This window comes from Apium graveolens, chromosome 11 (assembly GCF_009905375.1).
Source record: "Apium graveolens cultivar Ventura chromosome 11, ASM990537v1, whole genome shotgun sequence".
Lineage (NCBI taxonomy): Eukaryota > Viridiplantae > Streptophyta > Magnoliopsida > Apiales > Apiaceae > Apium > Apium graveolens.
The window spans coordinates 79189207-79207915 of NC_133657.1; the positions used below are offsets into that span (position 1 = coordinate 79189207).

Here is an 18709-nt window from a genome sequence, read left to right on the forward strand (position 1 = left end):
ATGATTTAGGAATAACTTTTATGTAATCTGTTTTGATTTCATTGATATTAATAAAGACTTGTTTTGTTTTTATTACGGGTTTTATCTATTTAAGTGTTTAAATAAGATATACCATAGTTTAGAGTAAAGCTTTTTATGGATTATGATGAGATCATAATAGTGAGACCTAAAAATATGATAACTCTAAACTTAAATAGTTCCTGGTCATAGGATTACTAACTGGTAATTAATAATCCGCAAAGATCGGTACATACTATGCTTGCTTCATTATGAAGGATGTCTGTTCTCATAGACATTTGTGTGGTGACACTATAGCTAGTATGTAGGTGCTTATTATAGAATAAGTTCACTGAACATGACTCGCACAGCTGAACAACTGATGGAGTTCACTCACGTGTCAGCAGTTGTTCACATAGTGATAGTTGTACAAGTATCCTTAGACTTGAGGTCATCATAGTCATCTTGTGTACACTGAACTATGCTTTGGTTTAGTTCTTAGTCTCCAAGGACAATTATTAGGGCTCTTCTGGGTATAGGAATTTATACACGAAGATAGTGTATGATCAATAAAGGATCTACCCCTTCCAGTGAAGGAAGCGAATGTTCAAGGCTGATCCACTTATGCTAGTTCAGGAATCTCTGGCCAGAGTGAATGAAATTAGAAAGGAGTTTCTAATTTGCATAGAACTACGCATAGTAAATGGTAAGCAAGTGATTGAATTAGATAGGCTTGACACGAGATCCATGCCTTGTATTTAATCGGAACATTGTAGGGTAGAAGGAGTTTATTGTACGGTAACTATTCACTTAATAAGTTCTTGGTATTCTAAGCAGTGAATTCATATTATCCGGATAGTCGCGATATGCTGAGAAGTAACCCTCACGATGTAGAATAAATGTGATTAATTAATTAATCATATTTAATAAATTAGAGAATTTATATAAATAATGATAAAATAGTTTTATTATTATTTATTTCTACTACCGGCTTAATATTGAACCTACAGGGTCACACCATAAAAAGAGAATGATTTTATGGTGGAGGAATTAATTAATAATGGCTAATAATTATTTATTTGTGAAATAAATAATTAATTGGCAAATTTAATAATTGATTAAATGAGATTTAATTGATTATAAATTAATTAAGAAAAGTTCTTAATATTATTAATTAAGGATTTAATTTTTGGAAATTAAATCAAGAGAGAGAATTATTTCTAAAGTGTTTAGAAAAAAGATTAATAATTAAAAGGTGTTTTAATTATTAATGAGAATAATAAATGGGATAATAATAATAATATTTATGGGAAAATTTCAGCTGAAAATTTTGCCTATAAATACACTATTATAGACCCTATTTTTATTGGAACCCCATCGAAACACAAAACCCAAAAAAGTTTGGAAAACCCAATTATCTCCACCTCCTTCCTCCTCCTTAACATCGTTTTCTTGGTGGATACCGGTGGAGTGCTTCACACTTGAGGAGCAACTGCTAAGGATCTCTGATCGTTGTCTCCGAATTATTTTAAAAGGTTAGATTCGATCCCTCGAATTTTTATTCACGATTTATATGCTTTTATTTGGATTTTGTATGTGTAAAAGTGTTTTGCCATGCCCCCGCTGCGTTAAAAATCCAACACAATCTAAATATACAGAAAAGGTTTTGAACAGATTTTACATGGATAAATCTCATCCATTGACTACTCAAATGGTGGTTAGATCTTTAGAGCCTGATAAAGATCCATTTCGACCACGAGAAGATGATGAAGAGGTTCTTGGTCCTGAAATCCCATATCTAGGTGCAATTGGTGCACTTATGTATCTTGCAAATAATACAAGGCCAGATATTGCATTTGCTGTGAATTTAATTTAGCTCTGCTCCGATGGACAGACATTGGAATGGGATTAAACATATATTCCGTTATCTTCGGGGAACAACAGACTTTGGATTATTCTTCCCGAAAAACTCAACATCTCAGTTGATCGGATATGCAGACGCTGGATACTTGTCAGATCCTCATTTTGGCAAATCACAAACTGGATATGTATTTACATATTGCGGTGCAGCCATTTCCTGGAAATCCACGAAGCAAACTACAGTGGCAACCTCAACAAATCACTCATAACTCATTGCAATTCATGAAGCCAGTAGAGAATGTATTTGGTTGCGGTCTATCATTAAGAATATTCAAGAATCATGTGGATTGCCAGACATCACAAGAAGTCCTACTGTCATGTTTGAGGACAACACTGCATGCATTGATCAACTCAAGGAAGGATATATCAAAGGGGACAGGACGAAGCACATTTCACCAAAATTCTTCTACACTCATGAGCTTCAAAAGAATGGTGAAATTGATGTACAACAAATTCGGTCATGTGAACCTTGCTGATTTATTCACGAAATCATTACCGAATTCAACATTTGGGAAGTTACGACATAACATTGGAATGCGGCGACTTAAGGATTTGTTACAACAAAACTTCAGAGAATGATTAGTTTTTCCAAGGGGAGATTGTACCTTTTTTTCCTTTGTCAAATTTTTATCCCACTGGATTTTTTTTGGCAAGGTTTTAACGAGGCAGTCTATGATCCACCATATAATAACAATCAAAGGGGAGTGTTATGAATTGATTGTTATATTCAAAGGTTAAATAGTAAAGCTACATGTCGGAGTAGAAAATTTGCAATTCATTTATTGTACTTGTTCCCTCCTTTGGTTATAAATAGCCACATTCAGTGAGAAGCAAGAGATCATCCCGAGCATCTTCTCTGCTATTTCTCCTCCTCAGCTCTCTCCGATAAAAATATAGTAATTCTTTTAGTAATTCTTTTATTGTGCACTTTTATTGTTACTATAACCAATATTTTATAACAAAATTTAATATTTTGAATTGAAAACAGAGAGGAGGGGCAGTATCTGGGCGAGTCTCTAAACCCTCAAATGCCAAAACCCTAAATATACACACAACTCCAATCAGAGCTATCTTGCTATGACGACTGCTTCTCCTTCCTTTGTCAATCGGAAGAAAACAAAGAAGAAGAAGAGCAATAAAACAAAGCACACACTCTCCGATGTGAAAAAGCTAGGGCTTGAGCTTCTCTCATCAACAACTCACATTAATAATCTCCCAAAGTTAATTTCCATAATTGACAACCCATCTTCTCCCCCACACTTTCTTCTTGAATCTCTCCTCTCTCTTCAGTCTTTCTTCACCCCATTACTTCCTACAATCCCATCTTCCTCTTCTTCTTCCAAGAAAACTCTCACTGATGATTCTGCTGAGTTCATTTACCTCACTTGGCTTCGCTCCAAGTTCGATCAGCTCGCGCAATCACTTATCCAGCTTTCGGTTTCCCTGACCTGCGAGGCCACCCTTAAAGTCATTCTTTTGCACCAATTTTACTGTTGCTCTCTGTATTGATGTATATTATTTGATTTTTTATTCATTTGTTTTGTTTTTCTTTCTAGGAAGTGCTTGTTGATTCCATAATGGAGTTTGTTAAAGTTGGTAATGGAGGAAAGTTTCATTCCATTATTTTTCACAAATTTATCCTTGCTATTGTAAGTTATACCCGTTATACCCCATATCCATATTTTTATTTTGTTGTCATGTTGTAACACTTTTTTAAGGTTTTTTATTTTGTAACTCTGTGTTTTGGGATGACTGAGTTGGAAAGTGCCAGTTTAATTGGTCCGAACAAAGAATTTTAACCAAAGACATACAACATGTTAGGGTTCTGTGCTTGATGCTTATACTGAATTTGTTCGCTATATTCTTATTGTAGGTTAATTCTAGTTCGGACGTTGATGTTTTGTTGGACTTGCTCGAGTCTAAATATTTCAACTACATTGATGTTCGGTATGGACATTTATCCCTTATAATTTGGTCTTATTATTGTTCATTGGGTTAATTTGTGATACATGCTTACTTAGATATTGCAAATATGATATATTTACAAGTGGTGAGTGCAGTTCGAGTACTAAATGCCAATGTATCTGTATTGTTGCAAAGGAAACATTGTTTATACAAAATTTCATAATGTTATCTGTCATTGGTTAACCTAGAGACACAAAATATGGGAAATTGTATAGGACACATCTACTATTCTATCTGGAGGATTTATTACATATAAGCTTATAAATAAATTCATAGACCTTGTATTTAGTCCGTTTGGTACTTTGGTTTAAGTCTTTCAAGATATAGCCGATGATTGTTTCTGATTGCTTATGGTTTGTATTATGGTTGAACGTTGAAAGTATGAAGACATTCCTACCATTCAGTAATGTTAAAATCACCAATTCCTGGTACAGGTATTTTACTTACATCAGCCTGGAAAAGCTGGCTCAGAACTCGGAGAAGATCAAAGTCTCTGGTACTTTAACAAGCCTGCTCATGGTTTTGTAAATTTACCTGTTACAAGTTCCTTATAATAGTTGTACAGATGTTGTTATTGTTCTAATTTAATTTTTAACTTGATAATCTGTGGCTGATAGATAACAAGAGTTTGGCAGATGATAGCAGAAGCAGGTTAGCTTCATTTTGTACTTTGCTTCCAATTCTTCGTTTAAAATTTTCATGTTCGGGAACGTGACTGTATTGATGAGTTTAAAAAATCCTTATATTTTAAATGTTTTTATTAATCAACTCTGATCAATATTGGATGATTTCATCTCCCTATATTAAAGTCAAACAATATGTCGCATAATTCTCAGAATTTTTGAAAAAGAAACATGATCATCAGGTAGTTCTGAGGGAAGAATTTACTTTCATATATAAATAAAACCAAAAGGCGAAGTAATAACTATTAAAATCCGAACAGATTGCACTACAAGGAGATTATGTAGCTCCACAAACACCTGATTCCAGGTAGAAGATTTGATCCAACTAAGTACCTCCTTCAGATTCATAATCCCTGCTAACTTGGGAGGCACCACCCTTGCCTTGCCACCACTCCAGAACCGAAGAAATGGACCCAGATGATCATGGGTCATTGCTCTTAACCCAAACTAAAACTACCGTCTTCCGTGTAGATTGCAGCGTCAGCACTAGTCTTAACACAATGTTCAGCAGGTTTAGAGCAAATCTCAGCCCCATCACCTAGGGCCCACGGCCCCAAGGATTGAAACTGCCCTTTCTCTTGATCTTTTAACCACTGGTTAAGAGCCACTTAAGCTAAGACTACAACATTATGGGTATGATAGGATAACCTTTTCAAACACTGCCATTGCTACATCTTAAAATAGCCCAATTCACAAAAATAAGAATAGCAGCGCCTTCAGAACAGAGCCTCCCACCTAACAATTTACACCATCCCCCAAACTAATTTAAATCATCTTCAACCAAATCAAAACCAATTGTGTATTGAAAATGAACACGTGAGCAGAACATGAGTTGTAGGCTCAATTAACAAACCACAAAATGGACATGATAGAGGAACAGCCCCCTCTTTTCTTCTCAAAATAATATAATAATTAATCAAGAAGTATTTTATCTATTTCCTGCCCTGTATTAATTAATGATGCAGGATCCTTATGTATTTTCTTTTACGGGGAAAAAAAATTTGTGTCATTTTAGTGTGTGTTGAGAACTTTGTGCTGATGTTATAATATTTGTGTTGTAGCATGGTGCGTCCAGTTTACAATATACATAATCTATTAGCACGGATTCCACTTCCGGAAGGTCTAGATGAAACATCATCCGAGTATGAAATGTGGAATGGTTCAGGTGACCTTTGTTTATTTGATTACATAAAATTCCTTTGCTCTTCAGTGTGTATTATATTGCTCACCGTTCATCTCAGTGCATTTCTTACTTTACTGGGTATTGAGAAAATTCCGAGGCAAACTATAACCATATATTTAATACTTGCATCAGGCATTTTTGATAAAGGATTTGATAATGAAAAGCAGACGGAGGTTCTAAAAGCCAAAAACAGAAAGCAGAAGAACCGTGGTGATGGTGAAAAGAAAAGCTTCACAAATGACTATGTAAGTTTTTAAAAAAATGAATTGTCATTTCATTTTCTATGGAGATTCCAAGTATCTATTGACATTGCACTTTACTTTACCTGTACTATCTTATTGGGCTGCGAAGTCTTATTAAGATTTCGTCTTTGTCAGGTTCCAACTACTGCAAATGTGGCTAAAAAGTTAAAATTGAAGTTTACTAAAGCGTGGATGTGTTTTCTTAGTTTGCCACTTCCACTTGATGTGTACAAGGAGGTATATTCTTTTAACTCAACCTCTAATTAGTGCTTTTCTCGCTAGGGTTTGACTATCAGTTTGTGGTGAGAGTTTGCAAGTTTGCATATGAGAGTAGATATTGATCTTTTATATTCGCTCTCGGCCAACATAATTAAAATCTTTTTGCATAACTCAATTGGAGTCTGTGCTGCAATGACAAACATGAATGAATGATGGCTTTAAAACTTTTTGTGGAGCTTATGTAATTTGCCGTGGAAGTCTTATCAGCTCTGCAGATAATCTTCATCGTTGTACTAGAGCTAAGCCTTTTGGCTATAGATATTCTCCTGGCTGTGCTGCAATAGGGCAGTAACTAGCCAGTCTCTTTTATCTCGTAAATGTCATTGGCTTATAGCCAAGTGTTAGATATAATAGACATGTATGTTATGTGTAATTGAGTTTGTTATACTTTGTTATACATGCCTTAGTCAAGCTTGTTATACATTCTAATTGCTCAACAGTACCATTCTCTTGTAAAACAAATTTTATGATTCAGTTTCCAACTTTCAATGCTGTAGAACCCATGTAATTTCTATTGTACTTTTATTTTTCTATGTGGTAAAATTAGAATTTGTTAAATCATGATCATCACAACATCTACCCTCTTTTATAGCCTTTTGTTTGAATGATTTAACTGCCGTTGACATGTTTGTATTTTGATGCCCAGGTTCTTGTTACCCTCCATCAGACTGTCATTCCATATCTATCCAGTCCCATTCTGTTGTGGTACAGTGTATACGAAGGCCACCTATTTTACTAATTTATGTTATTTGATGTTTACTTGCTAAGCTGTATTGCCTTCATACTTGCAGCGATTTTTTGACACGATCATATGACATTGGGGGTGTTATAAGTGTTATGGCTCTCAGCAGTTTGTATATTCTTATTACCCAGCACGGGCTAGAGTATCCCAACTTCTATGAAAAGCTTTATGTGCTACTGGAACCTTCTATTTTCATGGCAAAGCATCGAGGAAAATTCTTCCAAGTAAGCATGTAGTCATTCTTTGTTTTAATATTTTTGACTGATTGAACTTGCAAAATAAAAATTAGCAGTATTTTTATTTCCGGCATAGAAGGTTCTTCTGCAACTACAACTGAATTACATAATAAGTAACACTCATGTAAAATTACAGAATCATTTATATGTGAACTAGATGCATCAACATAGTAGTTAGTGCTCAGTCAACTTCTAATAAATTTCTCTTATTTTACTGTTCTAATTGCTTAATCCATATTCTGCACTGCTTTCTTTGCAGCTTCTTGATTCTTGTCTTAAATCACCACTTATTCCAGCATATTTAGCGGCTGCTTTTGCTAAGAAGCTGAGCAGACTGTCACTCTCTGTACCTCCTTCAGGAGGACTAATTATTGTTGCTTTGATTCATAACCTTCTAAGGAGGCATCCATCAATCAACTGCTTAGTGCATCGGGTGAGAATATAATCCGAAGTTTTGTCCCACTATAATTAAACAGAACAATTTGTGCTCGTGGTGTTGAAAAATATATTGTCAGACGTAATATAAATTGAAGCTTAAAACAATGTATAATTAAAAGTGGATAGTTTTAAGTTTTTTTTTTCATGTGGGTAGAGGCGGCGATTTTAGGTAGTGGGCCGGGTAATTTGAATCAGGTCTAAAAATTGGGTTGACCCGACCCAAAAAACAAATGTGTCTAAGCACTCAACCCGAACACGGCCTTTTATATATGTAAGTTACCTGACCTAACCTGTTTTGGCCAAAACAATGAGCTGAAGAAAGTGTGTTTTCACTTCTCAGTTATCATTTATCAGGTCTTGTGACTATACCAGTTAAATAGTGTAGTGTATGTAAGCTGAAATTAAATCTTTTCACGTGCTGAACAATGTACATAATACATTATATAATGAGTATAATAACTATGGGGTAAATTCTGGTTGGTCTTGAGTTGACCTAATATTGACCTAATTTTTCCGGGTTAATTTATGGTCGACAAAAATATGTTTCGACTTTTTTGGTAAATTCTGGTTAGTGTTTCACCTGATTGCACTACCCCGAGTCCCAACATGTAGGGTACACATGGATGATGTATCTTCTTCACTTCTTTTAAGGCTTATATGGCTGCTGTATGCTGGCTATTGTTTGTGTCAACCTAGAACAATGGGTACACACACACAACAGAAAGTTATATGATATACCTTTAACTTTCATAAAGAGATTGTATTACAAGACAACCAACCAATACAAAGTTGCAAGTAGTAGGAAAGGGAATGATAGTAATTTGATTCAGCAATTGGTCAATCACCTTTAAGTTGTTTTTTCAGCAGATGCAATTGAAAATCACCCTTGGCCCTTGGGCCTTTCCTAACATGGTGCTTCGCATTCTGATTATTTTTAAGTGTGCATAATATAATTTTTTTTCTTGAAACTTTAATACAGACTACAGTAAGTGATATAAGTAATATTAATGAATTTGCAGGAAGATGGTAATGATACTGTGCATGATGATGCAAGTGAAGGAAAGGAGGCTTATGATCAAGCGAAGGACTCTTCTCTCAGCAAAGACATGTCTATCATCAAACCAGGATTTGATCATTTTAACGACGAGGAAACTGATCCTAAGAAAACTAATGCAATGAGTATGTGTTACTTAAGTGTTACATTTTGTACTTTTGCATAGCTGAAACTACTAAAGACAAATAAACTAATAAAGAAGTTCTAATAAATGAGGAGATTCAGTGCTTCAGTTGTCCAAACTTGGCAACCTGAACTTACAGTTGGTCTGCATATCTTGTATTAAATACATGTGATTGCAATCCTTGTTCCACGGATATCTGTTTGGTTACTTCTACCATCAGAAATTATCTCATGTTAGTGATTATTCCACTGCCAGAATGTCATTGTGCTCGATAGTAAAGATATGATAAAAATGTGAGCCTTTGTTGCTCAAGGGCAGAATTGGCATCTTATATTTTATCTTCTTGTTTTGTTATCTTGATCCATAAATTATCTAGATTCTGTATATAATTGTGAGTGACTTCTTTCCCACTCCCTTATATATGCCATGAAACACTGGTCAAGTTTGCTAAAGAGCTTTATTTGTATAGACACTTGTGCACAAACATTTATAGTCCCAAGTTAACAAACATGTATTATTCTATAGGAAGTTCACTTTGGGAGATCGATACCCTTCGCCACCACTACTGTCCTCCCGCTTCAAGGTATCATCCCTTGCTGATTTAAGCAAGGTTAATTTGTTTGTATCTTTATCATTTTGTCTGTATGTGCAGTATATTCCTAAAGTAATATTTTTGTTGAATTAGATTCGTGTTATCCCTTGAGAATGATTTGACGGTCAGAGCTAAAACTGCCGAAGTAGCCATCAAAGATTTCAGTTCTGGTTCATATGCAACAATATTCGGGGACGAGGTAATAATTTAACACTTTTATATATTCTTTATCAACATCTACGATGCCTGCGTAGATAAGAAGTTGTGGTATTACGTATTAGTCACCTATCAAGTCCTAAGTATCATACATGTCTTTGTTTGCATGTGCCCTTTTCGAATATACAAGTTATGAAGTTGTGGAAATTGCCACTTATATAATAAAAACATTACTACATGTTCATATGAGATCCATCAAATCAATGCTTTAGGATATGAGAGACTAAGAATTTTTTTATTGTATTAAAGAAAAAATTAAATTTGTAAAGCTCAAGGGTTGTACAACGAACAGGCCAATTTGTATTTAGACGAATATGCTTAGAAGTTCTTTTTGTTGGAGAAGATAGATGATTATGAGGAATTTCCTTAGCAACATCCCTGAAAAGGAAATGATACTTTGAAGTCCAGACAGGTTTCCAGGGCCTACAAAGTTTTCCTTGATATAAGGAATAAAATACTGTTTGTCCTCTATTTTTAAAGAAGACCCAAATAACTCAAAGCCTACATGAATGGGGTCAATAGAAATCAATTAAATAAAATTTGATTTGTTTTAGAATAAGGATCTCCTGTATAATAGGAGTATAGTTGGGGAAAGACCAATGATACTTTGAAGTCCAGACAGGTTTCCAGGGCCTACAAAGTTTTCCTTGATATAAGGAATAAAATACTGTTTGTCCTCTATTTTTAAAGAAGACCCAAATAACTCAAAGCCTACATGAATGGGGTCAATAGAAATCAATTAAATAAAATTTGATTTGTTTTAGAATAAGGATCTCCTGTATAATAGGAGTATAGTTGGGGAAAGACAAGTATTTTGGCCTTCGACTAATTTGATCCGAAACTTTCGAAAGAGGAGTAGTTTGGTCATTGGAGTCCCATTACAATTCATTTTTTGTCAAATTTAGGCTCTAAATTCCCTGCTTAAACTCAACAACAAGCTGTTTGCTTCCATTGTCAATTAGGACATTTGGTGTTTCAATTTTAATCATATAAGTGCTATTTTGTCCCCATTGTTTGTGGTTGCTTTTATATTGTTTTCCATTTATTTTGGGTAAGATCAATTACATGAGATTTAAGTCCTCACAGTTGTCCCAATTGATACTCAAAACCAAAACCAGTGGCGGAGGGAGGAATGTCGGGGGAGGGAGAGGCAAATTACTCATTCCTAGTAGCAAAAAAATTGAAAGTAGGACGGTCTTTTATGTGTATCAAACTGCCTAAACTTCGAAATTTGAAATTTGGCTTTCTACGTTAAATTTGTGGTATTATTGATGTAGTATTACCAATTACTACTTGGTATACACAAAAAGAATGGAAAAAACCTGTTTACTTTAGCCAAGTAGAATCCCAAGTTAGGTATAAAATTCTTAGATTGATGTAACATAGTACGAAAATAAATATTTGTTATAAAGTTACTACTATATATATTGCCTATTTAATTTATCTTATATAAATTATAAATTGAAGATTACGAAGAAACTTACTACTTTATTATATTTGTCTGATAAGTAAGAGTGATTTCTAAGTTAAACTTTATATATTATAAAATATTAATTTCTTTAGTTACTTATTTTTAATTTTTCAGTTTACCCTTTATCAAATTATTATCAAAGAGAGATCACTTCTAGGATATTATAAATAGTTGTCCAAATTGATTATAAACTATTTGACAAACATTAATTGTCACTTTTAAGTTAAAATTAACTTCAATTAAATGAAGACTAATATTTTAAAGATAAATCAAATGAACCTCAAATTGTTATCTTATACATATGTTTAGTGAACTGACACTTGATCTCATTGTGGCCTATATTTCCTAGCCCCATACCAACAAATGATATTGTTCATAATTAAAGATTCTATTGCAACTCCTATTACTCGGCTGCAATGATGGTCTTCCTTGAATACCTAATAAGTCGAGCATTTACTTTACATTGAGCACACTGCTTCTCAAGCAGTTATCTAAAATTAATGGCGTCTTCGAGCACCAGCTTCGACGTGCACGTAGCTTATCAACGGCTTAGCTTCCTTGAGCCCACAATTTTCCAAGCACTAAGCTTTTAGTAAGCACACACCTACCTTTTTCCAACTTACATTATGTGGAAAATGCAACCTGAACTTTAAGAGACCTCAACGTAAGTATGTATAACTGCTTAAGTCAAGGCCTCAAGAGTATACTAGGATTTAAAATTATAACGGTTTAGAATTGTGTTCAGAAATAAACCAGTTAATTTATAGATGGAAAGATATAATAAGTTTTGAATTCTTGGAGTAGAAAGATGTAGAAAATATTCAACCTTATAAAGGAAACATGATAAGAAAGATTCATTTATGCTAGAAGAATGCCCTTTAATAGCCAATAGGAGAATACCCTTTAATAGCCAACGTACTTTATCCTTAAGATGTGAGATAAAATACTGTTAGAACTTGATTTTTAAAAAGAATCGCCTTTGGTGTTCAGTTTGAAAACATGGAGGGAGGGAGAGAGAGTGAGAGAGAGAGTGAGAGAGAGCGGGAGAGAGAGAGAGGGAGAGGGAGAGAGGGTGAGAGAGAATGAGAGAGAGAGAGAGAGAGGGAGTGAGAGGGAGGGAGGGAGGGAGTTATCCTTGTTAATTTTAGAAATAATTCTTTTGTTTTAATTAAAACTGCAACCATCTGCCTTTTCCTTCTCTGTCCAGCTATAACTTGGTGTGCTGTTATTATATTTAAATTTTTTAGTTCTAAACTAGATTTCTGGTGATAAGCTATCCGACATATACATGCGTATATATTTATATGATAATCATTTAAACCATCAGTCTCAACACTTGTTATACTTTGCAGATTAGACGAAGAGTTAAGCAGGTTCCTTTGGCATTCTATAAGGCGACCCCGACAACCTTGTTTTCAGAGTCTGATTTTGGTGGCTGGACCTTTCATTCGAAAGATGATAACGTAAATGATGACAGGGAACACGATCATATTGCAAAACGGCAGCGGATGGAGGGTGCCTAACTTCGTTGGCAAGCCAGCATTTATATTATACTTTTTAACATTGACACATGAAGTTTTAAATTTTTCCCAGAAATGTGGGTAACAGTCAAGAAATATAAACAGGCATCCTATTTGTACCATATATTCAAGTTTCCATTCATATATAGCATAGCCATGCACTTTCACGTTTGCATCCGCGATGTTCACCAGAAATAAAAATCAGTTTCATAATCATATGATCGCACAAGACAAAACATCAAATTTTGTTGAAAGTACGGACATGAAAAACATAAGAAAATTATATAATTAATATGTTGGCCTTTGCATGATACATCAGTTGATTTAACAAAATAATTATTTATTTTGAACAAAATAATTATTTATTTACTTATAACTGATACATTATTACTTGTCATTGTTAAATTTAAGTTATTTTAAGTGGTAACACCTTATTCAGAACAATACTCCTAAGTAGTATTTAGAGGACTTACTTAAGTAGTAGGGTTTAATGACATATTATATATTGTTAAGTTTTAATGATATATGATCAAATTTTATAATTCTAAAAATAACCATTGTGTATTTTACTTAAAAATCTTTTGTATCTTACGTAATGCGAGTATATACTTGGGGAGAAAAAGTTTTATATGACATAATTTGGATACAAAATGCGCAGAGATTAATATATAGTTAGGGGGAAAAAGTCTTATATATAAACACAAGTTGAATTAATAATCCAAAATGATATCTTCAAAACTGGGCTTCATGTTGTGTTTTGAAAATAAGTAAATATTACTTCTTGTAGTGTTACTATTTTATTTTCTTTTAAGCACAGAACACTACATAATATAGTTTTTCTTCATTAACTTTTTAACTATCAACGCCATATTCTCATATTAGGTTTTCAACAGCAAAACGCAATTTAAAATTGTACTTTTTAGTAATTTTATTAGTATGTTGAACTACTGGCTCGAGCTCACAGGATAGAAAACATTCCATTGAATTTCTAAATTTGAATTTTATAAATATTCACTGTTAATTAATATTTTTAAAGTTTGAGCGGTTAACCTTTTTGTTTTAAAAAAATTTGAGCGGTTAACCTAATTCAATATTTTTTATATTTTAGGGTTCAAGAATCCCCCGTTCTAAATTCTAAAAATATTTTGAATAAAATGAATAAAAGACACGACGATTCGATTTAGAATATAGGCTTTATACTCTAAACTCTAATTGAATAAAAGACACTTTTATTTAAGATTTAGTCCTAATCCTCGAGCCTAAACCTAATTTAATCATGAACTTTAATTCATCAATTTTTATTATTGAATTCAACAATTCCCAAATTAGATTTTAGAAATATTTGAAAAAATGAATACAAAATACAATGATTCAGTGTTTAGGGCCCTAAGCCCTAGTCCAAACTCTAATTTAAGGTAAAATATAATTCATGAATTTTTAAAATTTTAAGATTCAATAATTATCTATTTGAATTTTAAAAAATTATTTGAGCACTGCTTTAAGCACACATCATCTTGGATTTTCCCATTTTGACAAAAGGTCACACAAATCCTTACATTTTTCTATTTTGACAAAACGTCACACAAACCCATTTATCCCCGCTTGTTATTTTAGGCCATTTTTATATCTTATATCATTTTGAACATTTTTTCTCCATAGTGTGCCACATAGGTGCAATACCCCCATTTTAAAGAATTATTCCCAACTTTATTTGATGTAAATATGAAAAATTAATTACGAAAATATTAGAGACTTGAAAAACTGTTGCTAAATATTTTTAAAATATTTATGTATCATATATATATATATTATAATAAACTATGAAGGGTTTTGGTCCACAACCCCAAGTGGTTGTAGTAACCACCTGCTGCCCCGCATTGTTTCATTGCAGCATACCTTCACCAATGAGACATTGCTAGAGGTATCTACCACAATAGATACCACAATGAAATAATGCGGCAGAATTACTGTTTTTATTTAATTTTTAAAATAACAAAAAATTATATTTTAATGAATTATTTTTTTTCGATAATAACGGAGTTAGAAAATATATAATTAATTTTAACAACCATTTGTTCTATATTTTCTAATTTTATTACTACTTCCCATTTATTATCATGAGTTAAAAATTTAAAAATAAATTAGATATATAATCGGAAAAATAATTAAAATATTAGTTTTAATGAAAAAAATAAAAAACCTAAGATAGTAACTGAAATGTATGAATGGAGTATTGCAAGTATGATTGTTTATTCATCGAAAGGTGACGTCTTCACTAAAACTTTTTTGAGTAAATTCTAATCAAATTATTTTAATTTAAATTTTAAATATGTCAAAATTATGTATAATAACACATTTGTACTCCTTAATGAAGTTATGATGAATTAAATATTTTTGATTAAATAATTTTTAATTTAAAAAAAACAAATGAGAACAAAATAATAATAAAAAACCCTCCCGTAATGGGAGGTGTTCAGCCCAACCCCAACATATATAAAATATTGCGGTGGGTGGTTAAGAGCCACCTACAACAATGTCTCATTGAAACAATGCTACAGGTGGCAAAGATTATTATTTTTTATTTGTTACGAAAAAATGTTTAGCATTCCGGGGGCTCAGTTGTTTTATATTTTTTTATAGGTAACGAAAAATTGATAAAATTTCATTTTTTTTTTAGTTTTCCACATTTTCAATTTTTAGCATTATATTCGTTTACTATAAATTAAAAATTGATAAATTAAATTGGACAAGTACAAGAAAAATAAAAAAAACATAAAACTCACAATATTAAAAAAAAACATAAAATTCAGAATATTCTCTTATAATAAAAATTCGAAAATACTATTTCGAACAAATAATTAAAAAAAATACTTTTTTCACTCAAAAATATTAAATTTAATATTAAATTTAAATATTTTAGTTTAAAATATTAATTCAAAAATATCAATATATAAGTTCGAAAAAATATTTAAAAATTCATTTTTAACAATAAAAATAAATTAGAAAAATAAAGCGAACAAAAACCGTTACATTTAAAACAACGTCCTTCAACAATGTTTCATTGCACTAGCCGCAATGAAATAATGCCGTAGGTGGCACAAAGTATTTTTTTTTATTTGTTACGAAAAAATATTTAGTATTCCGGGGGCTGAGTTGTTTTATATTTTTTTATAGCTAACGAAAAATCGATAAAATTTCATTTTCTTTAGTTTTCCACATTTTCAATTTTTAGCATTATATTCGTTACCTATAAATTAAAAATTGATAAACTAAATTGGACAAGTACAAGAAAATAAAAAAAATATAAAACTCACAATATTAAGAAAAACATAAAACTCACAATATTCCGTTATTATAAAAATTCGAAAATACTATTTCGAACAAATAATTAAAAAATACTTTTCCACTCAAAAATTTTAAATTCAATATTAAATTTAAATATTTTAGTTTAAAATATTAATTCAAAAATATCAAAATATAAGTTCGAAAAAATATTTAAAAATTCATTTTTAACAAAAAAAATAAATTAGAAAAATAAAGCGAGTAAGAACCGTTACATTTAAAACAACGTACTCCAACAATGTTTCATTGCACTAGCCGCAATGAAACAATGCTGTAGGTGGCAGAAGATATTTTTTTTATTTGTTACGAAAAAATATTTAGCATTCCGGGGCTGAGTTGTTTTATATTTTTTTATAACTAACGAAAAATCGATAAAATTTCATTTTTTTTAGTTTTCCACATTTTCAATTTTTAACATTATATTCGTTTACTATAAATTAAAAATTGATAAATTAATTTGGACAAGTACAAGAAAAATAAAAAAAATATAAAACTTACAATATTAAAAAAACATAAAACTCATAATATTCCGTTATAATAAAAATTCGAAAATACTATTTCGAACAAATAATTAAAAAATACTTTTTCACTCAAAAATTTTAAATTCAATATTAAATTTAAATATTTTAGTCTAAAATATTAATTCAAAAATATTAAAATATAAGTTCAAAAAAATATTTAAAAATTCATTTTTAACAGAAAAGAATAAATTAAAAAAAATAAAGCGGCCAAATAGTGTCCTCCAACAATATTTCATTGCACTAGCTGCGATGAAACCTTACAGCTGTAAGGGTTGCCGCAATCCCTCAATGTGACAACCTGAGGTTGTGGAAAGACACCCACCTATAAAAACACACTCCCTCAATGTGACAACCACGTGACAACCACGTGAGGCTGTGGAAAGGCACCCACCTATAAAAACACACTTAACGTGCTGGCAAATAATTTGTTAATACGCCTCGTTTGTTAATACACCTCGTTTGAAACCATAAACCTAATAGTTATTGATAGAGACGAAAATAAAACAACAAAGGCTCCAAAATTACAGTGACATGCAGCATTAAGACAAAGCTAAAAACTTTCGATGAGAATAATAATGGGTAATGGCCAAAAATACCTTTTTTTTAGAAAATGTAACAGGAATACCCGTTTTAGAAAGATATGGCCAAAAATACATTTCTAATACACATTTTAAAAATGGGTAAGACTATTAGGCATTTGACAAATGAGTATTATTTAAAAAAAAAAAAGAGTAAAATCATGATATGCATTCCTGACATGCGTATCATGCTTTGTAAAGGCATGATACGCATCTCACGAATGCGTATCCATAATTATTTTTTTTTTTATTTTTTTTTTAATTTTTTTTATACAAGTTACCCATTTCTAAAATGCGTATTAGTAATACCCCATTTTAAAATGCGTATTAGGTAGGTATTTTTGGCCAAACATTCCAAAAAATGGTATTCTTGTCACAAACTTTAAAAAAAGAGGTATTTTTATCATTTTTTCAATAATAATCTGAAAAGAATCTTTCATAAATGCCTGCCTACAAAGAGAACATCCAAAGTAATTCATGTATCAAAATTATTAATTCATGTAATTTGTAATTTATATTTTAATTTTATTTCGATAAATATAACTTATAAAGTATTATTTACCAAACACATTATCAACTTATAAGTAACTTATACGTAAAATTATCTAAACTCCTAAATAACTTATAATTTATAATTTTTATATCACTTATACGGCACTTTTCAACTTTAAGTCATAAATTATATTTTTTAAGAAATTTCAAACGGGTTCCATGTTTGACACTTTCTTGGGAAATTTTACAAGATAGACCGCATAATTAGTTTACAAGTCAATATTGAGATTCTTTTCGCTATTTTTCTAATTGGCCTCGGGTCATCTTCATTATCAGATCAATTTTATGTTATATGAATTAAAATCGTATAAATCTCGAATTAAGCTCAAATTCATAAAAATTAGATCTTTTAGAATTTTTAATATTTTCCAATATAAATTTGAATCAGAATACGATTTGAATTAATGTAGAATAATTGTCAAAATTAATATGGGTCGTTAAGAAAATTTACTCTTAAGGCCGCTTTTAGCTATAATTATCAGCAATCATTTCTCTTGTAATATTTGGGATTGTCGAGAAATATGATCCGGTAATAAAAAAGTCATGCAACAAAAGCACATTCTTAGTACTTTGAAAACCTGGACGAGTCAGATGGCCTTTTAAACTTCTTGACATGTTTTTATGAGTAGATGTCAGTTTCAGTTAATCCTAAAATAGAGGATAACTATATAGGGACAACGTTAAGCAATATTTGAAGAAAATTTTTGATGGTCTGTGGCGGTCAAGTTTTGATATCATGTGTTGTCCGAGGCCCTCCAAATACTAGATTTTTATTCAAAGAAAAGCACTTTTGAGTATTGAATACCTAGTTTCTATTATGCTAGAAATTTTCTTTTGACAAATGTTGAAATTATTTATTGTTGCATCAAATTCTTTTAAATGGGATTTTTTATGGACGAGATGATCTGAGGGTTCAAAATTTACTAGACGTTTATTTTGGTTATGAGTCTACTTTAGCAAAAAAGTTTATTGCAGTCCTCACTCCAATTATTAATTTATGTTTGCAAGGTAATTGCCCAACTTCTCTTGCAGAATTTATAGCAAGTGCTCGATT

The 18709-nt window shown here is 31.6% G+C and overlaps 1 protein-coding gene across 1 annotated transcript; it reads left to right on the top strand.

Moving 5' to 3' along the window:
- Positions 1–2883: 2883 nt before the first annotated feature.
- LOC141697918 (protein NUCLEOLAR COMPLEX ASSOCIATED 4) lies at positions 2884–12833 on the top strand. The gene is made up of 15 exons (XM_074502480.1): positions 2884–3384; positions 3474–3566; positions 3791–3864; positions 4317–4378; positions 4500–4533; positions 5627–5730; positions 5881–5993; positions 6126–6227; positions 6916–6974; positions 7061–7235; positions 7507–7680; positions 8705–8864; positions 9389–9446; positions 9549–9654; positions 12495–12833. Exons 1-15 carry the CDS (start codon positions 2995–2997, stop codon positions 12663–12665), a joined length of 1875 nt encoding a protein of 624 aa, XP_074358581.1. The 5' UTR covers positions 2884–2994; the 3' UTR covers positions 12666–12833.
- The last annotated feature ends 5876 nt before the right edge of the window (positions 12834–18709 follow it).